Source organism: Phaenicophaeus curvirostris, chromosome 1 (assembly GCF_032191515.1).
Source record: "Phaenicophaeus curvirostris isolate KB17595 chromosome 1, BPBGC_Pcur_1.0, whole genome shotgun sequence".
In the NCBI taxonomy this organism is placed as follows: Eukaryota; Metazoa; Chordata; class Aves; order Cuculiformes; family Cuculidae; genus Phaenicophaeus; species Phaenicophaeus curvirostris.
Window position 1 is genome coordinate 140,563,997 of NC_091392.1, and position 25,299 is coordinate 140,589,295.

At 36.0% G+C, this 25,299-nt stretch overlaps 1 protein-coding gene across 1 annotated transcript in view; it reads right to left on the bottom strand.

Annotated features, from left to right (window-relative positions):
• Positions 1 to 799: 799 nt before the first annotated feature.
• The window catches only part of VWA3B (von Willebrand factor A domain containing 3B), a 72,400-nt gene continuing 47,900 nt past the window's right edge, over positions 800 to 25,299 (bottom strand). Inside the window, exons 21-29 of the mRNA XM_069876311.1 lie at positions 25,099 to 25,217; positions 22,559 to 22,609; positions 20,247 to 20,466; positions 12,856 to 12,976; positions 11,619 to 11,743; positions 10,305 to 10,442; positions 9,672 to 9,769; positions 6,855 to 7,093; positions 800 to 1,100 (exon numbers count right to left, since the gene is read on the bottom strand). Of these exons, the coding sequence (XP_069732412.1) occupies positions 862 to 1,100; positions 6,855 to 7,093; positions 9,672 to 9,769; positions 10,305 to 10,442; positions 11,619 to 11,743; positions 12,856 to 12,976; positions 20,247 to 20,466; positions 22,559 to 22,609; positions 25,099 to 25,217 (1,350 nt within the window). The 3' untranslated portion in view covers positions 800 to 861. The remainder of the gene's footprint in view (positions 1,101 to 6,854; positions 7,094 to 9,671; positions 9,770 to 10,304; positions 10,443 to 11,618; positions 11,744 to 12,855; positions 12,977 to 20,246; positions 20,467 to 22,558; positions 22,610 to 25,098; positions 25,218 to 25,299) is intronic.

A 25,299-nucleotide genomic window follows, 5' to 3' on the forward strand; every position in this document is an offset into this window, starting at 1 on the left:
AGACAACCACATAATTGTATTATTACATTCACAAGTCATACATTCATTGAGGTGAGCATCTTCAGTGCTAGATGCACCAAATACCCCTGACTGCGCCATTTCAAATGTCTTGTCTTGGACAGTGAATATCACATTACCTTTGTTAGATGGAGAGAATTATTCTTTATTTGGATTTTTTTTTTACTCAGTTCAGCCGCCTATCTATTCTTTGGGAGGTAAGAGTAGAGGTGCTCCTAAATGTGGCTCGATGCAATTCCTGCTTTCATTCATAATACCATAATACTGAAACAATTCCTCTGAGAATACTCCTTCAGAATAGCACTGGATTTATATCATCTAAGCCTGTATTAGGGCAAACAAGGACAAAGAACCTCATCTGTGCTCTCATGGGACAGGCCCCATCAGTGGAAAAGCTTTAGGACTGATACATGGAAAAGTCAGCACCAGTAGGAAACCAGATAAGCTCCCTGCAGCAGGTCTTCACAGCTGCCTTACAGGCTGAATCTGAGAAATGAGTTTTGGAAAAAGGCGTTTTGGAAAAAGGTGTTTTGTAAGAAGACAGTAAATCTTTAGTAAGAAAGTCAGTAAATCAAATAGGCCTACTGCAAACAAAGGATACTCTGACAAATACAATTTTCCATTCTCTGTTATTATATTGATACTTTTCAGCAGCAGAGCTGAACCTCTGACACTGTTTTTCTTTCATACTTTCAAAGTAAGACTCCAAAGTCATAAATAATTTAGCATAAAGTAGTCAGTTTATTTTTTATTTAAGGAATTAAATTTCACAGTTGCAAGTGCTAAAAATCTTTCCTATCTGCAGTCTCATCCATTTTTCACACGCTCCTTCATCAGGTGCCTTTAACACAGCTTCTTTTGCTCTGCACAGTGGTGCTGAGGCTGTTTGGCCAAACCTTGCTGCTCCGTGTTGACTCTAGTAGTTCCGGTGATGTTTTTTTTACCAGGCTCTGGAGCTTGTTCTACAGCAGGACTATGCAAGCAACAGGAATGCTTTGCTGAGCTGTGAATTGAAGCTCTTGGCAGCTCCAGAGATTGACGCCTCAATGAATGCCAGGAAGATGAAGTGGAGAATGAAGATGCTAGAAGAGAAAAGATAGTCTTTAGTGAAAGAATACATTGACCCATCATGAGCTTGGATGTAACAGTTCAACACCTCCTCCAAGACACACTCTGAAATTTATCATGGAACGAACGACTTCCTGATGGTGGTAACAGAGCAACCATCTTGTGTAAAGAAGCTTTTTACCACTTTCCTTTTTGCTTTCATCCTCAGAAGTTCAAACCAGCCTGCTCTTTCATTCTTATTTTCTAAGCTTATAGCATTGTTATGTACATTGTTCTTACTTTTCCTCAGGAATCATCTTTTAGCCACAGCTAGGGACAGGGTCTAGGCTACATGGAGCTTTTTCTGACCTAGTACAAATGTGCTTGTCTTCTCTGATTTGCTAGTAACAGTACTGTGCCACTGAAAAGTCATTTTTTATAAATATATCAAACTAGACCACCAACTACTAGGCACCCTCCTGGCACAAAATGATGGCAAGAATAATGAAAGAATGGCAAAAGACTGGAAGCAAGAGGAAAAAAATCAAAGAGAATAAAATAGGAATTAAAAAAAGTAAACAAAATCACATGCTTTATTTTGCTTATTTTATATAATTTGCTTATTTTATATGTCTTGCTTATTTTATATATCTGTCCTAAAGCTTAGGGAGGATTTGGGGGATTTAAATGATCATATGATAAATTAATGTAGCAGAAAACAAAACCATGAAAGGCATCTAAATGATAAAGTTATGATACATGAAGCGGGCGAACAACAACACAGAGAGGGTACACCGAGAGTACGAGGCATAAGTATGATTAGTTTTAGGAATGCTGATCATCCATAGCTACTACTGAAAACCCTGAAGCTGAGGTTTTAAACATCAAAAGCATGGCTTTGGAAATTATCTCATACAGGCACAATGTAATGAGTAACAGAAAGTAATTTGCTGATCAAACCAACTAAACGAGCAGCGATCTTTCTGTTTCAAAGCACAGGAACATCTTGTTTGGTAAGAAAGAGGAAGCCACAATGCTATCTTAATTAAAAGCTAAAGGTTACCATGACAATATACATTTTGTATATAGATAGTATGTACTGCATTTTACAACTAAGCCTTTTGGAACCGCCTGAAGCAAGTGCCAAAAGCAACAAATCACCTCAGGCCCCAGCAGACGTAGATTAGCCAGCTCAAAGAATGCGGCCTTGTACAAGGGGGAAATAAAAGGCGTTGCTCAGCTTTCCTGACTTTGCGAGCTTTGGTGGAGCTGCGACTCCCCTGGCCGCCCAGCGCTGCTTTTGCTTTCCTATCTAAATTAATAGTAAATTGATCCACATTTGGACTTCGTGTTGTTAACTCAGCTATAACAACAAGACCAGCGCTTAGATATACAAAAGGTACATTTTTATTCTTCTTAGGCAACCAAAGAGACAGGGATCTGGATTTCACCTGTGTGAGGTTCAGAAAATTTCTTGACTGTATCCTATAAGCTGACAGTATCTGTGTGCAGTAGAAAACCACTAAAATACTGAAAGGTATTTCAGCCATAATAGTGCCTTGTATAAAAAGAAACATGCACTGTTAAATGAGTGTTCCTATTGCCCTTAATTCACAAACGGTTCCTTTTCTTTACCCAGTGTATGTGCTCTCTACGTGCCTTCCCAAGGTGCTGAAAGAAACCATTCTGGTCTTGCTCCCAGAATGTGGATAAAACAACCCTTCCTTCCACCCCCCAGACACCCTAACACATGTCTCCTACACCAATGGAACTGCACTTTCCTTGCACACCTCCATGTTTCACTCTTTATGGGGAAAAAGACAGAAAGTTTTACACCCTTTCCTCTTTCAATGAGCAGACAGCCCTAAGGGAAAAGAGTAGTTCTGGCTAAGTTGTAACATGCTATGAACAGAGAAACAAAAGCTAAATCTGAAGGCTGTTGGGGAGCCCTTAACAGCACACAGCTGCAGTAAGTAACAGATGTAAGCATAGCTGAATTGGCATTAACTGCTTATTAAACCAGTCATGATCAACAGATGGGAACACTGCTTTATTATGACAGCCTTCTCCAAACACTGACTGAACTATCTGGAAAATGAGACTGAAAAACAAGGGAGTGCTAAAAATGTGAAATTCTACTGTGGGAAACGCAGCCAGTCCATGACACTGCCAGGTGCCACAGCTGTTACACTCTTGAACCCAATTCAGAGGAACTAGATTTGTCACAGAAAAGGATAGAAAATGATCATTTTCAAAGGTCTTCCACCTACCCCATATTGGCAGTTACAATAATTATCAGTGTGATTGCTTTAAGTCACATCCCATTATAAATTAAAAAGGAGATGGGGGCTCTGTTATATACGATTTGCTAATGCAACAGGCAATACAGTCTGTCACTACATATCATGCCTGTGCTTCACTCTGAATTGTTTTCTGATTTAGTCTTTTTTTCTAGATCACCATTTTGAAAAATCATCAAGGAAATAATGTGAAATGAATATTGATCTTACAAATTACAGAACAGAGAGAAAATTAGACAGGGAGAAGAATTTTTCTATAGAAACACGCACGTTTTTAAATCATCTATAAAAACAATGATTGCAATAACCAATGAGAGAGTTAAGTGTTTATAATTTTGTTCAACTAAATTGTTCTATTTGAGTTACCTAGACAAAGAATCATTATCCCACTACCAGCGGGAATTTGCCAGGACTTTATTCACTGTCTTGTAACTGTACAGAGCTAACACAATAGGAGTAGCAGTCATGCACATTAAAATAACAATAAGTTAAATACAGTAGTTCTGGAATAAATAAGACAAAATTACACATCAACATAATAATGAAGCTAACACATACTAAATAACTAACAAAATTCACTTCTGTGAATTCTGAGTGGGAACAACAGGAATAGTTTGTGGATTCTCCCTAACAATCAGCAATATTTTAGCTGAGCACAAACCAAACCACAAACATTCAAAAATGTTCCATTAATTCATATGAGACCCACAGCTCTGTGGAAATACAAGGCTCCATCAGCCACCTATATTAAAGCCACGCTGCTGAATCCGCATTATCTTGGAAAGCGCAAAAATCCATCCCTGTATTAAGCAGAGCTTATTCAAGTTCAGTAGAGCTTTCTCATATAATAAACTTATACATGAAGTTAGCAGAACCATAGGAAGAAGTGCTGATTAACACACAAAGTAGTTACAAAACGCAGCCCAATCAGATTATTATAAAAATATACCTGTATCTAGAGAGTTCTTAAGAAGTGATAAAACAAACCTTTGGGAAGGAAATGTAGGGAATGTTGATGGCATTAAATGCTTTTAACACTTCAGACACATACTAACATTCACGGAAAACTATTGTGTATAAACATGAAGAAAAAGCCTTGACTTTAGGGAAACAGATTAGGACTATTGAGCTTTTTTGAATGTTAAAAGATATCCCAAGTATTCAGGTGTAAGATATTACAAGGAAAAGAATATGTGGGAAGATTATGCATCTTTTAGATAAATCACTTCTCAGTTTAACAGGCTGCTTTTAGAGATCTTGAAAAAATAAACATAACCTAGTTACTCTAAAAGATATCTAGATATCAAAGTAATTGGCTTTAACACTTAATGGTAATTACAGGTATTCAAAATAGTTCTCTGAGATGCTGTCTATATTTTTTAAAAATCTGCCTTAGTGATAAACAATTAAGAAATAATGAAGTCTTGAAAACAGCTACTAGGAAAATGAAGCAAGAGATCACTCTGATGAAAATTTATGTGTCCAGCACATGAAGGGAAACAATTGAGAGTTCAGGATTGTGTAGGTGTTTGAAGATGAAAACAGTGTTTCAGCTCATAAATACTTTTGTAATTTAGGCTGTTGGCTTGAATATCCAGCTTTATAAAATTCTATGAAAGGAAAGCACATTGTTAGATATCTAACATCTTTAATATCTGGTCCACAGAGACTAACTAAATTCATTAGAACAGTAGAGCTTTCCGACACCTCATTTATGTTATGCAACATTTACTCATACCAATATAATTAAATATGACTACTTCTGATGGTAAATGTTAACCTGTACAGATGAACTTCACAAATCTGGTCCGCGGCACATGTTGGACTGCCATGCAGTAAGTCTAAACTAATAGATCATACTAGACCTGGACCTTGGGCAAAGGGAAAAAAAATAAATCCAGGCAAAGGCAGTTTCTTTATTCTTTTCACTCTTTAAAATGAAATCCAGTACTAACGTAGTTAAAATAGATGAGTGTGTCAGGGGCTGAGTAACACAAATCATGTAATTTACAAAATTACATATACAAAATGCTATACAATCAGTAGCAGAGTATGAAAATGGGACAAATAGCTACACCCAAATAGGATAAAAGCACAATCATGTACAGAGATCAGATAAAGAGATATCTGATGAAGCCCTGTGAGGATGATGATACAGACTTATTTAAAATCTTCATTAGCTCTCTGACTTTCCCCTTCCTGGTAAAGCACAGAAGGATATATAAATGAAAATACATTTAAGAGAAAAAAATAAAAGCCATATCCAATGTCCCTGGTGTCATCAAAACATGATAGAGTACTCTCCTATAGCATGTTTGACCTGCATACCACCTCAAATCTAGAGCTGTGGTAGAGTGTTATGAGATTATTTAGTAGGTCTAGGCAGGATTCAAGTGCTAGATAGCCACTACTCACATTTAAACTTTACTTCAACCTACCTAAATTCAGTAACAGGAGTTGCTGATCACATTAGCATTATTTCACATTTACTCAGCATCTCAAGATGTCCAACAGGGAGGAGTGTGGGACAATTAAGCATTTCCAGTGAAGTAGCCCTACCGCTGGAAACTGTGTTCTTTCATACAGCTGCAGGACAAGCTCGGCACGTCTGCTCTCACACAATTCTGACCAGTCCTGGCTCTAATTCCTGACTCCTAAAATGCAGCACCATGATACCCAGTATAAGCAATGTAAATAGAATCTGCACACAATCTTTGGACAGCAAGTAAGAACACAGAAGGAAAGTTTAACAAAGGAGCCAAATCAAGTTGATTGACAACATGATGGTTAAGTGACTCTATGATTCACTGCTTCTGGAAGTAAATAACTAATGAAGATGTTGAGAACATGTAAAATAGTATAAGGAGGTACAAGTAGCAAGTATGGATAAAAATCCTCTTTTTTTTTTTTCCACTGACAGTATAATCTTCAAAATTAAGAGCTGACTGGCACATGATGGCATACCTACATTAGCCCAAGTCTCCAACTCTCTACTCCAGAGTGATAGGAAGTATAGATAGTGATGTCAGCCATAACTGAGCTAACTCAGACCCTAAAAGCAGTTTAACCTCTGAAGCATTAAGCTCCATATGCAATATTTTATTGCCTCTAATATATATATACACACCTTTAACAAATAAGAAACAGTAGAGGGACTGGAACATACACTCTGCTTATTAGCAGGTATTAAGGTTGGTGTTATTGCACTACTATTACTGTTATTCATTACTAATACAAATGTTAGGGAAATTAAGGTGGCATATGCTTGAACATGCTTTTTTTCACTGGAAACACATATGAGAATGATCAGTGTCAAGAATGGTTTTCAAAGGCAGTGAAAGAGCCCCATCACACAGGACATAGGAAAGTAGGCTGGTCTAATACCCAGAAAAGATAATGCAGAACCCTGATTCCTTGTGTGGAGGGAGATAAGCCCATCAGGTCTGTTTAATCCCTAATATTTATAATTTTCCAAAGCTACTACCTTACTATCAAAGTCTTCTTCATTGCTAGGCAGTGAACTACTTCCTCTGTGTTTTACTTCCCCTCTGGACACAGACAAAAGATCATCAGCGTCTGACACCCTCTCCCTGGGATGTCTTTTGTCTTCTGCTTTCTTCTTTTTCTTTTTTCCTCTGTCTTCTTTCACAATACTTTTCTTTGTTTCTTCTCCTCCTTCATCTTCCACAGATGACTGCAGATAGGGCTTTGTGGTCTCTCTGTCCAGGCTAAAAGATCAGACAAGGGGATTTACTAAGCTAAAAGCACACATACTGTATACTACTTTAAATCCTTTTTTACATTACATGGACTTCACAATTTCCCACATCTCACAGAAAAGGACTTTCCACACTATTGACCATTTTTACAGGGCAATAGATGTCCTACAATTCAGTTTCCCTTTTGTTCATTAAAAAAAGTTAAAATTACTATTTATATAGTTTATCCAAAGCCAACAAAGGACCCTAGGAATCCCACAAGTTCACCTATGCCTGATTCAGGGCTGTAAGGGGGTATCTAAGTTAAGAGAGTCCCCGTTTTAGATGCTCAGCTTTTTTGTCGTTTCTTATTAGATGCTTTACACATTTCACTTCACTCTGCACTATAAATCTTAACGTTCAGTATACATTCATGGAACCTAAGCATCTAAATTCCACGCTCAGAGCTGCCAAATGCTCAGATGTTACTGCTCTGAGTCCCACAGCATCCCTTTGTGTATCTGGGCCTTGGTGTCTAAAACACTAGCAATCAGATGTAAGTAATAGCACTTGAAATAACATTGTTTGGAAGCCCTTTTCATGTTCCTTTAATGGGGGGAACTTGAGAACAATTTGAATGGTGATATCCTCAAAAATGGAGACATTTTGCAGTAAACTATTTTCATCGCAGATACGATGGTTTGGTTCTAAAATCTACAAGTGCTACAAGAAAAAAACCCAGATATTATGTAATGAAACATTCAGATATTAAAACAGCAATAAGACATTGATGTGTTCAATCATTATGCTTGCAAAATTTATTTTCTGTTTCAGGCCATACAAGAAACTGTTTTAGTTTGATTTAAAGGGTATAAAACGAATGCCATAAGTAAAAATCCATTATTTCATGCTGTGGTAGCAATATTGTTTGGAATATTTTATTTAGATTTCATTACTTTGATTTCAATAATCTGCTCTACAAACTGGCCAGTGCATTTACAACCAAATCAGTGTTTAATAACAGGAAACATTATATAGAAATTCACAATTAAAATGACTTGAAAATGCAGTTTCACCTCCTATTTTGCCCAGAGACTTGCCAGATGAATATCACTTAATCTAAAATGTAGGTCTAATGACTATATTTATTCTCATTCGCAAAAAAAAATTAGTACATTTCTTTCAGTCATTTCCCCAAATAATGCCTCAGTTTAGTAGTGAATAACTCAATTTTCTCATCATTTGTACATAACAACAGCAAGTCAGCTTGCCAATAAAGTCTGTTTGGAGAATGACTATTAAACTTAAAATTAAAGTTCTCAGTCATGAAACAAATCACATAGAATGGAAGCCATTCTTATTGCTTATACATTTAGTCACATCTTTTCTAATAACCTCATTTAGAATGTAATCAAACCCAGTGGAAGGGTTCAGTGAAAAAAGGCTACCATCACATAAGTGATCTGGCTGGGAGAAAGGTGTTGATGTATTTCCAGATTTTTTAATTTTGCTCAGTAAAATGGGGGTGTTCATTTCTGTTTGTGCTGTGGCTGCAAAATGGCAGAAGAATGAGTTTCAAACTGCACTGAAATCACCACCAGAAATGTGTGGGGAACAAGTCCTGAATCAGTGTTCTTTTTTCATTTCATCATTCTCAGGGAATCCATAGATCAGCCCACAACTGGTACCCTCACCCAGCATGGTTAGATGTAATCCTTAGCACTGACCATCATATTAGAAAATTCCAATAAAAATTAAGAACTCTAAAATTGCTTTTAAAGGTGGGATTTGTTTTGTTCAAGCAACCTTTTGGGAAGACATCTCCCAAGAGAAGACTCCAATTCTACTTCATAAAATCATTATTTCACAAATTGCTGGAGGCTGGGAATATATTCTGGCGAAATATCCCTAGATGATTGTTCTGATCCTATTCTATTTCCTAAGATCTGTGGTTGCCAGGTGTCAGAGATTGTTGCAGTTATCATAATCTGATGCTGTTTCAAGTGGATTAAACTAGAATTTAACACAAGATGAAAAAATAATTCACAGTCACTTGCAAACACTATCCATTCAACACACATTTCATATCAGAAAAATGTTACCGTTGCTACACATAAGTTCAGCAGAACTTAAGCAGGGGCTCATATTCATCCTACATGCTCTCTCCACATCATTCCTCAGATTTAAGCCAAGCAGAAGATTCAGTATCTTAGAAGCAACTTGCAGTTTAATGCATAGCTTTATATCACAATAAATATCTTAGAAGAAAAATAAGGTCTACAACAAATAGAAACTCCATTTCACTTTTCAGTAGTCTTGTAACAATTTCCTGGCACTAAATTTCAAACCATCATATCCCACCAATGTTTCCAAAACGAAAACAGGGCCATAAATTGACAGGGAATAAAATGGCTGGACAGACAGTTGATGTTCTTCTGACTGATATGTTTGTGCATCAAATCAGTTGGCTGTATGTGTAGAGCAAGCCAGTTCACAACTACAGTTACAGTACTACATATGGAAATCTGACAGCATAGCTGAACCCAAAGTACAACATCTAGGATTCATGTAAAACAATTTTTATATTTTTAGGTTCAAGCATACTCACGTCACAAAATCCACCATCTGCACCATTTTTATGTATTGACAGGAAAAAGCATACTTCGTTTGGCTGATTTTAATAAGCCCAGTTCTTACACAGTGTTCCTACAATAACACAATCAACATTCATCTAAGTTATGTTTAAGTCTAAATCTCAGAAACAATGAAAATACATGTGTATAAAAAGCTAGCTGTTTTAATGTAACTGTAATCAACCTCTAAATAATGAAGATAAATTTCAAGTACAAAATAGATTTTCTTAATATGCACTAAAAAAAGCAGTAGAATTATCATAATGGCTGACAAACAAATATAATGAAATTAACCGAAGACTATACTGACTGTGATAAAACCCCCGATGTTCCTCATTTTAGCATCATGAGGCTTGTGAAAGCCACCAAATGGATTAGAGAGGAAAGAACGGAGTATGATTTAAGAATAAATTATCCTACAGAATTTCTTGGTTCACATCTATTGCACGAGCTCTTCTTTGAGTCCTGAAATCTAATTTACTTTGGTTAGTTGGAAACAAGGATTGGGACAGTGAACTCATTATCCTGGAAAATTATATCTGCCTCATCAGAAACAGAACAAGGGTAATACCATTGCCAAATTGGTATAATCCTCTAGATTTACTTACCATCCTGTTGTTGAACATCAGAACTGTGTAAAGTTTGCCACCCATTTCCACCCTCTTTGATGTTGCTATGACAATGGCAGGTGCATAATGTTCTATTCCTGCCTGTGTCCTAGTTCTGGCAAGCACATAGTCTCCAACCTGCATACCAGGAAAGCATCAGTTTGCAATTGCTAGATAACACAAGTTTTACGAGACATAAAAAGTAAATATGAAGATATTTTTACGTTAATCATATCATTCTAACATGCTCCCATGATTTAATATGGATCTCTAAAAGAAAAGAAGAACTTAGTCCTTGCATGTACCAATCACCCACAATTTTCACTGAATCAGGGAGTGAACACAGAGCAAAAATAAAGGAGAGAACACTAAATGTACCACGGCTCAACTAGCAAGAAGAACAGAATGAGAAAATTCCTACAACCCTTCAGCCCCTTGAACTTTCCACAAATTTAGATGCTTTTAGTAAGCTTTTAAACCAGCCTGGGGAATTGCAGAGAATTCCATATCTAACTGACACAAAGTTGGTCACTTAGAGAAAATCATTTTAAACTGTACACAGAAGTCACTGTTTTCTATCAAATTCTGCTGATCTTCTCTAGAACTAGATGCTCCACTTGCAGTATGAGAAACTACCTGTTCAGGATTTGCCTTAATTTAAAGGTGTAAACAGGCACATCTTTAGTTTTAAGTGTAACAAAAAAATTATAAACCAGATTTTTGTATTCAAAAATGAGATATCCATTCTGTATCCTTTCTGTATCCACCATCACTCTCATGCATAAAGTAAGAATCACCTGAATAAAAGAACTGTGATTACAGATAGTCTGCTGGTAATTTTAAATACAAACAGAAATGGAATAAGATTTTTATTACTGCTGTCATTTGCCTTAGTATAAGGCTATCTGCTGGATTTAAAATATGCTGTGAAAAACAAATGGTTATAAACTGCTGCACGACACGTGTATAAAAGGCTCTCCTTGATTCATGATCTATGTGCTAGGAAACAATCATTCTGCTGGTAAATAGCTTGTCTTTCTTCTATAAGTGGCCAATAATCATGTTTCATTAAGAAAATAATATAGACTTCTAATGAACAAAGGAGTTGGATTACAATGAAAACAAGTTCCAAACAAATGAAAAATAGCTTGTTGATAATATCGTTACATTACTACCACTAAAAAACTCTTCTTTAAATTAAACAGATACATTTAAAAAATTTTTGAAAAACACCTCTTATTGTATGTGTAGCCAAATGTATAAAATAAAAAATGCATATTTGCATAAAAAAATTTAAAAAATAGAAATTTTTACCTGCAGACAGGGGCATGGCATAGCACCTCCCACGGGTATAGCGAACTTCACAGGAACAATGCAGGTCTCCCCATGGCTGAAGCCAACAAGTGCACAGGTAGAACTGATATTCTTTATCACAGTTCCTAAAAAATAACATAATAAAATATTCAAACGCTTTTTCTTTTACCTCGTTTTTTGGGGTTTTTTAAAAACTCTATAGGCTGTCATACATCACTGAGGTCAGACTTGTGTATCCTACAGAATCTGTATTTTTTGTTTAGGTAGGGTAAGCTGTGCTAGGGCAATAGAGAAACTTGGACATAAAAAACATACAGTCCTAGTAACCATTCTTAATAACATCACAGGAAAGCTGGGGAGGGGCTCTTTATCAGGGAATGTAGAGAATGGACTGGGAGTAACAGTTTAAAGCTGAAAGAGTGGAGATTTAGATCAGATATCAGGAAGGCGTTTTTTACTGTGAGGGTGTTGAGGCACTGGAGCTGGCTCCCAGAGAAGTCATGGATGCCCCATCCCTGAAAGTGCTCAAGGCCAGGCTGGATGGGGCTTTGAGCAACCTGATCTAGTGGGAGGTGCCCCTGCCCATGGCAGGGAGGAGGGGGAAAAACTAGATGATCTTCAAGGTCCTTTCCAACCCAAACCATTCCGTAACTCTATGATTCTATAAAAATAAAACAGAGGATAATTTTCAAGCACATGGTGAAACTCGTAAGCTGATCAAGTGGATGATTGTGGCCATAATGAAACTATTACCGAAGTTAAAAATCTGTCATTTAAAAAAACCCAAAGAAGTAAGGGTAACACAAAAATAAACACACATATCCACACATAAAGACAACAGAACATAGTTTTACCTACTATTCATTCTGTCTTAAAGTTCACAAAATGGCAGAAGCATTTAGTGAATTCTTTGAACACACGCAAAAGCTGGGCTTTTGCCAAATGCTCAACAAAAACATTCAAGGGAGACATCAAAGGCAGATGGGTCGATCCTCTTGAATACTCATTTGCTTAAAAAGATTTCCTTTCCTAGTCTTCTTATATAAATGGCTCTTTGTTTTCTAACTTTAAAAACTGTATTTTTTTATAAAAATGTTTATATGTGCATACACAAATATATATTAATTTTTCATTAATATGCACATGTAGTATTATACCTGATTGAGGCAGAAATAGCTAGTGTTTTATCAGTATTGAGAAACTCTAAAAACCACTTTAAATGGACAAAAATATATACCTGGATAATAAAATCCTGTGATGTCTGATCTTGCAATCACCTTTTGGCTTTTGTGAGTCACAAATACTTGGCCTTTTTGTCTTTTTTTGGACTTCGACTTCACAGTTTCTTCTTCAGCTCTCTGTAATTCGATACAATTCTTTTTTCCACAACAACTAAGCCAGTCAACCTCAATCTATCCTTTGAAATTAACTACAAATTTAAGCAATGTAATGTTATGAAAAACTGGAATTATTTTAAATATAAAGAGTAGTAAAAAATTGAGGAAGGTTTTGCAAGAAGTACTCTTAGATTAGATCATTTAAGACTTTTCACTATAAAATCATACTTTACATGGTCATAACAATATGGATCTAGCAGCCATTTGCCTAGAAATAAATTTACAAAGTTGTACAATTTATATTCAAGGATGAGGTAAAGAAAAATCAACTGGTTTTACAGAATAAGTGAAGGTGCTATGCACATTCTTTTTGTCCAGATAGGTGAATCTTCACAATAATCTTACTTTCATTGGAAGTACCCCACTGTATAGAATGGCTGATTAGAAAAAATCAAACCCAGAACAAAAAAACTTGTAAAAAACTCTTGAAGTGCCTGGAAAATATGTTTATTTACAAACTATAAATAAAAAATTACATTTTTTTAGCAGTTTTATACTATTCCAGCTTAGCAAAATATTGCACCGCATTTTCCAGAGCTGCCACTGGTCCATCATTCTGCCCTGCCAGTTTAGGTTCTTCATACATTAATTTTTTTCCTTTGGGGGCAGCTCCCCAGACTACAGCTCCTGTAATGTACCACAGCCACACAGAACACTGGAGTTTGCTGTTGAATTGCTCATAAATAAGTCTGAAGGACCTTGCACCACACTGCTGAGAACTGAAATACCAGTGCAGCGACTGGCAATATGTAGACTGACTCAATTCCTAGTTGAAGCCAGTGACTACAAATGGTAGTAACTAATAGAAGAATGCAAAAAGCACAATGGATCTTACATAAAAACTGAAGCAGGGAGCTGGGGGAAACACAATATGTGAAAAATAGCCAGAGACTCACAAGTGGCTCTATGTAAAAATACACTGTTGGGCTTCCCAACCTTCTATGGACTTGACTTAATAGTCACCATAATCTTTTACCTTTAAGTCTTTAATATCTCACAATAACATTTTATGGAGTCTCAGAAGTATTAGTCTTTGAAGTAGATCAAGTTCTGAACCTCCTTTTTTTTTTTTATTTGAGAAGAATTTCTTCCCACCCTTCTTACAGAAAGTTTTGAGAGGATCAGAGTATTATGTCTATATGTCAGAATGTGAAAGGACACTTTAAATTTTGCTTTCCCAAGAAAATTAAGAAAACTAATTATATAAAGCCCTTTCTTTCTAATATTAAAAAGTCTGTAATCCCAGTATTTTTATACATATATTATAATAATCCTCAAGAGTAACAATGTAATTTATGTTTACTACAACAATGGCAAATTAATTCTTTAAAAAGTCTATTATTTTCTCCATACTGCTGGCAACAATGTTTCTAAATATAAATTATAAGCATGTGAAGTTAAATAAATAATTGTTGCTCCATTAATTTTTAAAATACATATGTATTAGCCTATCTTATAAAAAATTTGCAAGCATCCATCTGTTATACAGTTCCTTTGAATCATGAAAACACACAGCTTGAAATCTCAAACTTTTCCACATTTGTACACTCTTTCCTGAAATAACAATCATAACTCATGTACTCCGACCTTCCCTCCTTGCTAAGGTGTGTATGACCTGGATACTTGTCTGACAGTATTTTTCTTCCTAAAAAGATTTACTTCATTTTGACACTCTTTTTTCCCTAACGGGTAGTGAAGATGAGAATAACTTTGACTAAACTCTTTTTTCTCACTTCCATTAGAACTATCACAAACTATTTTTTTTGATCTCCCACTCAAAAATAACAAACAACCCTAAAAGAAAGTCTGAAAAATACACAAAACACACACACACACACACACACACAAAAAGCAGATATATTTTAGTGGGAGATAGGTGTTTTTTTCTAATTTATTCTTTATCCCTATAGAATATAAATTATATCAACACTTCTCTTTTTCAGACCTGGTCTAAACTAGAGGCTCTTCATAGTGCTTAACTGACTGCTTGAAGTATAACCTAACAAAGGCTGATTTGAGTGCAAATACTTACAGCTCCAGACACACAAAAAGGTATTTGGGTAAACCATTTACTTAATTCCTCAGGCTCCAAAGGGACAGCTGCTGCTGAATATTTATTATCAGCTAATTTGTAATGCTTGACTAATAACTTGGGCAACTTCCAGCACTTCACATTAATCCAAATACTGAAGACTGTGCAGGCATCCACAATGAGGATGCCAAGCCCTGCAGAATTCAGGTGGCTCAGAAATACTGTCTACATTCAACTCCATCTCCCCTACCTCTCATGCAGCCTTTAGGTGTTCAGCATGACTGACCCAGACACTGTCAGAGCGCCCTTGTCTGCAATATCATTCTCCAGTATTTTTATTACAAAAGAGCCTTGTCTGATTCTTAGGGATTTTCCCTCTGTTTAGCTCTGCTTCTCTTGAAGGCTATGCATTAAACCAGGAGGTGAAGGAGAATTAGTTTCCCCCCACCTGCAGCAATTTAAAATTCCCTTTCAAAGAGATTAGGTTTTGCACTTCCCTACTGTAAATGAGAACAGATTGAAAGACTATCCACAGATTTCCACATGTCTTGGTTCTAACTTTGTCCTTTCACAATCCTGACACCTCCAGAGCCAAACAACCGCTGCTTTTCCCAGGCTATCAGTGGCAGCAAGCCCATTCTGTGTAGAGTAAAATCCATTTTTATGAAAGAGCCTAAGTTACTGTAGCTACACGCTGTCAGTCCAGCAAGTTACTTAATTGATGATGATGGAAAATTTGACCAAACATTTCTAGGTAGGTATAATTATTTTGTTGCTGCACTATTTTGTTGTCCTGCTCAACTCTGCACTCGAGGTGCAGCCCCACCTCGAGTACTGTGTGCAGTTTTGGGTGCCACAGTATAAAGAGGATATCAAGCTGCTCTAGAGTGCCCAAAAGAGGGCCACAAAGTTGGTGAAGGGTCTAGAGGGGAAGTCATATGAGGAGCGGCCAAGTGACTTGGTCTGTTCAGCCTGGAGGAGACTGAGGGGGAGACCTCATCACAGTTTACTGCTTCCTTACAAGGGAAGGAGGAGGAGCAGGTGCTGGTTTCCTCCCTGGTGACCAATGACATGACCCGAGGGAATGGTAGGAGGAAAGCCAGGGGAGGGTTAGGTAGGATATTAGGAAAAGGTACTTCACTCAGAGGGTGGTGGAGCGCTGGAACAGGCTCTGCAGGGAAGCAGTCATGGCACCAAGCCTAACAATTTTTAAGAAGTATTTGGACAATATCCTCTAACACATCGTGTAAATTCTGGTGTTGTCTTATACAGAGACAAGAGTTGGACTCTATGATCCTTGTGGATCCCTTCCAACTCAGGTCATTCTTTGATTCTGTGATTCTATTTGGGAAGCTTGTTTTCCCTTGTCTCACTGAAGAGATACAGGAGCAAAGGCAGAGTTTTGCTGAGCTGTTTGGGAAACATATGAATGCATAAAAAATATGAACAGACAGCAACTTGTAATCCTTAAAGAGTGAGGAAGAATGAGGACTGTAAGAATCAGAACACCAGGTAATAGAAGAAACTATCAGGAGAGATACTGAACTTCCCTTCTTATAAAGAATCAAATCTCAGCTATAAATATTTCATAAGGAATAATTAAATCAATTGTATATGAAATACATTTTTCAAAGAGAATAAACTCAGCACTAGAGGTCTCGTTCCACCCAAATAAACCTGCTTTACAAAATAATTATACCTATTAACCATTTAAAGTTGTTTTTATCACATTGTGGCCATTCAACACTGTCAAAAACAGGAGTAAGTGTTGCACATTCTAGCTCATCCTAAGGGAAACAGAGTACTTTTAAAAAAATATATTCTTAAGGAGAATGAATCCTTAGCAATGAATGCATCTTTATCTCTCTGTAGAATCTGAAATCTATTCATATGCAGAAACAGAAATATTTAGTATGAGATTAAATGGTTTCCAACACTCTCAAAATTCAGATTATGCCACTTAGCGAAAGAAATCCTTTACCTGAAAATGGGCATTGATGAAATGCCCCAAACTATCTTGGAAGCTGTCATGCTTGGAGAATAGTAATGCCATGACCCCAGTAGACCTGAGGTGATCTAATGAGAAGTGGGTAAGTGACCCAGAAAAACTCCTTTTACTAAGTGACATCATGTTATAAACTGCTTTATAATTCAGTGAGAAAAATAACATAATAAGAAATGATGGCTGACTGTTATGCCTGACAAGTTCAAAATAGAAAAGAGATATAGTATTTTAAGTCAAAGCAGTTACTTATTGGGAAAAAAAACCCAACCAAACAAAAAAATCCCAAGAACAAAGAATGATACATTCCTCATTTTTCATATCTATAGATGACAGCTGAGTGTCAGCTTGAAAAGGAAGACTTTTGTCAACCCATTCTTTAATCTGTACAGGAGAAGGAACTGAATAAACTGAGTAAAATGCAGTCTACAATTAGCCTTCTGGTTAGGTAATCACAAACCTTCAGTGTTTTATATTTTGCTTGATAATAACTAAATGTGTTTGCTCTTTTCTCAAAGCATTTACATCTTGCATTACTAGAGGTCTTCAGACACCCCATGGCCCCATGCAGATGGATGACTACTTCATCTCCCTCCAATAAGACATCAACATACCCTACCTTTCACGGACATGTGCAGACATAGCAGACAGAGTAGAACTCCCAGAGAAGATCAGAGCACAGATAACAAGACCACTAACTCGGTTGTAAGCTTTAACAGAAAGTTCTCATAGCAAGGACATCCAAAAACGATTACTAATTATTTTAAGTTGTGAAGGTAAGTAGGAACCTTTAAAAGCTAAAAGCTATGGGGAGAGGGTGGGGTATTTTTAATTAAGTGAAAAAAAATTAGCAGGAAATTGAGGTCTGCTTTGTTGAGTAGACCTTCAGGATAATTGTGATTTTTCTACCATTTCACAATGATAATTTTCATTCAATGTCATACCAGCTATTTCCTTGATGAAATGTATTTCAGCTAGCAGTTTAATTTTTTATACCCATTTTGTAGACAGAAATCACAGTAGGAAAACCCTCTGACAGCATTTTTAAAAGGCTCTGCAGGGGTTTTTTTCTGGGATTTTTTCACTGTTTTTTTTCTGCCACACAAACAGAACTCTAATTACATCTGCATTTCTGCCTCTCACTCTTAATGCCTTTCAGTTGCAGATTAGCATTTACTGAAGATGGTGCTCTGATTAGGCTTCTAAAGCAGGTTGACTCAGGATAAGTGATTGCACAATGTTAATCACATCATGTGTGATTGTTGATTGGATGTTAATCACATCATGTGTGATTGGTTGTTTCAAGGCAACAGTAAAACTACAGTCACCAAAAGAAACATGAATGTGTTTCTGCTGCTCTTGTATTGCAACATTATATGACAGAGGTAAATCAATAATCAAAACAGTTGTATGAGCAATGTATTATTTTCAGACTAATGAAAAATGAATCAAGATCATCTGGTTTTTGTAGACATTAAAATGTTTTCAAATGTACATTCTTAGCGGAGTAAATTTTCCAAGATTATAGAAAACTGAATATGATCCTGCCCATGGCTTGAGTCAACATAATATATTCTTTTTATAACTTATGTCATACTACGTAAAATGTTGTAGCCTATTGTCAAAATGATCTTGACAAAGAGAGAGACATATGTCAATCAAGGAATGTCAAATGAAACAAAAAAATTGCCTTTTTAAAGAATACTGCCACATTTCTAAGCATGACTTGCTAGGTAGAGTATATGGATACTTGGCATAATTTAGAACTGTAAATTTCAATTGCACATTCCCATTCATTGCTGAGAACACACAGCGCAGGTTTCTACTCTGTTCACTTGAGTTGCACTTAGCTTCCCCCTCCAACTGATGTATGTGTGTATATATATATATTAGTATATATGCATATGCATACATCAGGGCAAAAAAAGAACTACTATGACCATTTTATTATGTTTCCTACACAATAAAAAGCATAAGGGCTTTCCTCGGCATTCTCTGCAATAGCGCGACCACACCTTCAAGTTCAGTTAGTTGTTCCTCTCACTCAGTGATATAAAACAATGAATAAGAGAAGGAATATATTAATAGACAAGCTTTATGATTAATTCTCTATTTGTTTTTGATTATCCTCTATTAGAACCTAGAGGTCTGACAGAATATTTCCTTTCTTATTTGTTTCCAAGACAGCTTGTTTTAATATTATCATAGTACAACTACACCTAGACAGCAGTTCTGCGGAGGCAACAGCTCTCCCAGTGAAGCACCAAATGGTGAATCTATTAGATTAAAAATCCTGAAACCAAATAAGAGAAGTGCTTTGGGTTTTTTTCAGAGGTAAAAAGAATCAGCAGGGTATACAGAAATCTTTTCACCAGGGAATGTTATATTATTATTTTAAAGTTAAACGACTGTTCTTCATTTTCCTGAGAATTTATATTCATAACTTGATGATAAAACCATTAGTGTAGAATCCATTTTCAAGAATGCTCTGAAAGAGTAAAAACAATAATAGAAGAATACAACATTGTCACCTAATATATGTTTTCTGAACATATATATTACCATATGTATTAATGGAATGGAGCTCGCCAGTAGTAGGTGTACACTTAAGGGTAAGCTAAACAGCTTTCCACATGCCATTGACTGTCAACTAGGGCTCTGTTCATAACACTGAGATTAGCCACCAGTTCATGCCTGCCTACCTTTTATGAACAGCTAAGCTTCAGTCTCCAAATAGGAAGCCAAATCCCAACCCTTCTCTTAATCTTTTCTCTTAGAAGAAAGATACCACAGAAGAATACAGTTAATTACTCCAGAATTGCAAGATCTTTTAGTCCAATTTATCAGCTATTAAACCAACCACAACTCTTATCTCATAATTGCCTTTCATATATCTCTTCTTTCCCTTCTTTCCCTTCTTTCATATATATCTTTGCTGTCACTGCAGAGGAGGTAAATATACTTTCTCAGATTTGTTTCAAAGAGGCTCAGTTTCTGCAGTGCTCTCAGCTCCAAACTTCTCTTTCCTTGGTACTTCCAAAAAGTCATTGAAATTTTTCTCTCTTTTTATCTACCTTTCTTCCTCTATCTATTTGGATAATAACATCATGCCAAACACCTGATTTATCAGCCATTAGCACAGAACAAAATTCTTCCAGAAGCACATACTGAAGAGGAATATATGGAATATCTGTTACCCTTTTATTGTTGTTTATGTGTGATTCCGAGCTTTTCGCAGTTTCCTTTTTGATAGCTTCCTGAAGATCAGAGGCTTGTTGTATATATGCTAATGCTGTCGCTATCTCATCTTCTAACAATATTACATCTTCACAGGAAATTGGCCACCCCAAATTCTCTAAAGACTCCAGCAAAGCTTCTTTATGCTGCATATATTGGACTGGACCATCCTCTTTAAACCTTAAAAAAAATATAGCAATCACAGGCAGGAAAAATAATAATTTTGGCAATACTTTAGAAATAAAATCACGAAGCTTAAAAGCAGAATAATACATCAGATTAATCCATCCTATCTTCTGTATATTATAAGTTCTTGTGTTTCATCCACCTACCATTGTGTTTAGTCAGACAATCACATCTGGTTTAACCATACCTCACAGATAGATATCTACAGAACAGTTCAAGCATTTTAGATGTCCCAGATTATGTGAGCCATCAAAAAAAGAAGTTGTAGAAGTGATTGAGAAATTATGGAAATCCATGGTCTTTCTGGAGCAGCAGCTACTGTGAAGTGCCAAGCATCTGGATGCCTATTAAGTCCTGATTTGCCACATCAGTCTTGACTGGTCATATAAAATAATTTTTAAAAAAAAGATATAATCTCCTGATGTTTATTCCTCCATCATTTCTGCACTGCTCAATTTTCACTCAATGATCAGGAGTTTGCTTCCATTGATTGGGATACATCAATGTCTACTGGACTAAGGAGCCATTTTGAGACTACACTATGCACAGAAAGGTGAAATAGATACAGTAATCTTGTTGATAAAACCAAACTAAAACCTCCAAAATGCAGAACAGGCAACATTACTTAAATCTCCAGTCAAAATTAACATACTTCTTTTTAGTATTCAAATAATTCCTGTGGCTTTTCTCTACAGCTTTACTAGCACTTAACAAAATATGAAACCTGGACCTGGAGAATGTATTTAAGTGTCTGTCTTAATGCCTACCACAATGCCCTGCTCTTTGTCATTGCTTATCTCTCTTCTCTAGGAACCACTTTGTACTAAAATTACACTGACTGGTATTGTTACTTACTTAGATTTTGTTCTCTGTGTCAATTGTTCATCAATGTCAAGTTAACATATCTCCTGGGCTGGATCTCTCAACAATTTTGAACACAAGGACAATTACTACTTCTGTAGCGTAGCTGAATTTCCCTAGTATCTGAGATAGCCTTTTAATACACACTACTGAACAAAAGATGTCCTCAACCAATTCTTTCAGGACTCCTGTGGCCATCTTAGCAGGCTTTGTTATCCTCTCTCTTCATATTACTAATTATTTTGAAATTACACTGTCATCCTTTTGTAATATTTGATTATTTGATAATTCAATTTGTAAATTTAGAAAATAAATAGATCACATATTTCCATTTCTATGCACTAATATTAACAATTTCAATATGCCCCTCTAGCAACAGACTGCACAATTGCTAGGACTTTTTTTCCCTTACATACATAATTGTCTATATGTTCCAAACAATAAAATATCTTAGATACTACCTTGTCAACTTCCTATGCTCAGTTATTCACTGTCTATCAACAGTTACCTGTTTACTTTTTTTTAATTATATGCTGTTCTTTTGTTTAACAGCCTTCACTTCCTCTTTACCAGAATGGGATTTTAGTTCTCATCATCGACGATAGAACTGTGTGGGTTTTGCTCGTTAATTTAAGCCTTGTTAAAAGCATTCTACTTTTCATTCCCATTTTTCTACATAGAATATTTCATGCCAATTCAGTTTCCATTAAGTGATTTTCACTTTTTTCTCTGAAGTAAAGAGATGCTAACTTCACTGATGTCACTCGTGTTTATACAGTTACTAGTTTTTGAAATCAATATACAGAAACAAGCTAGTTTCAAAATTCTAGTGTGAAATACAATTCCAGCACATGCTGTAAAGGTGTTTATTGTACTTTTACAAACCTGCTACTGAAGTGCTCTTTACCAGATGAGCACATTTACCTTGGTGCCAAAGGTGATGACACGCTGCTCTCCCAAAGCCCTGCCATTTCACACTGATCAAGAACAGACTAGAATCATTAAAATGGAATGCAAATACTTTAAAAATAATCAGCAGTGCAAGAAGTTGGTCCTGAATGTAATATTACTCCACATCACACGTACATTTTTGAAAGCAAGGTACACTTAAGAAATACTTGACAATAAAACCAGTTGGTTATAGGAATAGTGATTTTAAAAAGTATCAGATATTTATGACTAGCCTTTCAGAGTTAAGTTAGAACACCAAAAGGTGCTAGCTTACTTGTCTCTTTCCTCCTGAGACAGTGCTCTCCAAACGACCAGGTTTAGGCGCCTATTAAAGAGATCAGAACAGTTTTTGAGGGAATGCAGCTCCTTGTGCATCTGATAATTGCAAAACTAGCAAATAAACACAGTTTCTTAAGATGTCTACACTGATCTGTATTCTAAGAGCACTGCATCATCAGATTGGATCGTTATTATTCAGCTATGAAATTATCAACTGCAAGAGAAGATGGGAAAACAGCATCTTCCATCAAGTAGCAACACGTCTGTTACAGGGTCATAGAAAGATTAATGGCAATCACTACTGCTTCCTGCCAGGATTTTCTATGGAAAACATAAGCAAGATAAATCAAATTTAAAAAGTGATTAAATGCCAGTTAAACCAAGCACAGTTTGTCCAATTAAACAGTGTCTGAAAACTGTAGCCCGAAGACACATGGAGACTAATGCTATTTTTTTTTCCTGCTGAGATAACCCCTTGATTGTAGCAATCAGGTTTCTACTTCATTAAAATGTGGCTATGAAGAAAAACTACTGACAGGAAAACAGAAGTGACTATGCCAAAGCAAGGCAGTTGTGAGATCTTTTGAAAGCATCACTAAATTTTCTGCTGTTACTTATTAGATATAAATGATAAACACTTATGGGGTCATCTAACTTAGTTTTCTCTGTTAAAATCTCAAGCAAACCATCACCCAATGACTTCATTTCATAATACACAAATAAACCTCTACTGATGATCTCAATTGCTGTAATTCTAGAAAAATTCCAAGCTTCCTTTGGAAATAAAAGAACAAATTCATTGTTAGAAAAAATTCAGAATGTAACCATTAGATTTTTTGATAGCCTTGCCAGATTTACTGATGCATGTACAAAAAAAAAAGCTCATTAGCACCAGATTTTGAATATTAATTTCTTGGTGATTCATTTTCTCTACTAGAAACCAAACCTCAGCATTTTTAGAATGTAAATTACTTAGTTCATTCACACTGCAGTCTCAGCAAGCTCCACTGCCTATTTCATACTTCTAAATGTGCACATTCATATCTAACTCATTTGTAAAAGCCTCCGGCTATACAAGATCATACACATTTTGAAGCTTTCAGCATTTTTCTCCTTCAGTATTGGATATTCTTTCTGTCAGAGCACAATATTTCTGCCCTCGACACTTTTCTCCTTCTGTATTTCCTGCTGAGGTCAATTTACATTTGGGAAAGATATTGTCATGCTTGCTTCTGTTCTTGAAACCTACTTGTCCTGATGTATTATTTCATCTGTAGATGTCAGAATAAATTTGCGACCAATCACTATTCACTAAGCTGAACTGCAGCCTTTGCAAAAGTCAGTTACTGGAAAAGTACTGCAACATTTGGAGCAAAATAAATTTGACTGGGTTGCTGTTTCACATGTAGAGGAAAAGCAATGAGAACTCTTTTTTACATTGTCAATTATAAGGATCTTCCAACAGATCTCACTCCTACACATCTTTAATGTAGGGAATAGTAGGAAACTCAATCCTGCTGTTGTAAATACACTGATATTAGGTACAGCAAGCAGCATTTGCAAACTGTTATTCATGATTTTTATGGCAAAAAGATGGATATATTCAGAAATTGGAAAGGAGAATGAAAAAGAGAGCTATTACATGCTTTAAAAAGAACTGATGTGATTTTAGAGCTACAGAGGTAAAAAAAAACCTTAAAGGGCCTCATTGGAATTAATCAAAAGCAAAGACTAAACACTAGTCATCAAGGGGGTTTTGATCATTTGAAATAACTACAACTGTAAATTTTATTAGAATACCACTTGTAAAGATATCTGTTTTATTAAAGCGAGCCTCATCAAAGACCTCTTAAGGCTACTGAATGACACCTGTAGTCAAGTAATTGCATTGCTTCAAAAAAAAAATGCACCAATTTAGATTCAAGGAAAGAAATAGCTTAGAGAGATAATGTCCTTGTCCTGTTTACCTCTTATGTGCTTTTACGAACATTTAATTAATAAGCAGAACACATATCTTCTCACAAAAAATAAGAAATTAAAACTGTCAGTATCTTAAGGGTGCCTCAATTCCGCTCTTAGATCTGTAGTCAGGTGCTAGGCAGCTGGCAGCAAAAAACAGGCCACTAGTTTAAATGTCAGTCTATGGATTTAAGAGTTTAATTGCAAGTTAAAAGTCTGACTACTACTGTATGTTTAGCTGGGATTCTTCCCCAGGGAAGATTGCTTTCAGGTTTATTCACAGAAAAGACAATAAAATATTTTTTCGTCATTAAAAAACATAATATGAGCAACATATTTGTTGTTTCTTGTCTCCTTGGCTATTATCTGTTTTTTCATTCTGCATGGTTTTTGAAGAAAATACACATTTTTTGAAGAAAATAAACATTTATCCTACAGGCTGTTGGTTGATTAAAGTGTGTCAATGGACAAAATTACCAGTATTGAGCAAAGCATGTGTGAGCAGATACCCTTTACGTAAGAAAAAAATCAAAAATTAGACTGCAAATATGATAAATTTCTGATGAGTAGACTTGCCTTTCATAGGATTTAATTGCTTGTTCCAGCTTCTCTTTATAGGCATCAAGATTCACTGCCTGAGGATTAATTAGTGTGATCTGCTTTTTATCGCTGCTAACATGAGCCAAAGGTAACATCTATTATAGAACAAAAGACAAAAACTTCATTTATCACACAATTTTTCCTTCACCAGAATAACTGAATGTCCAAGAGTCCATT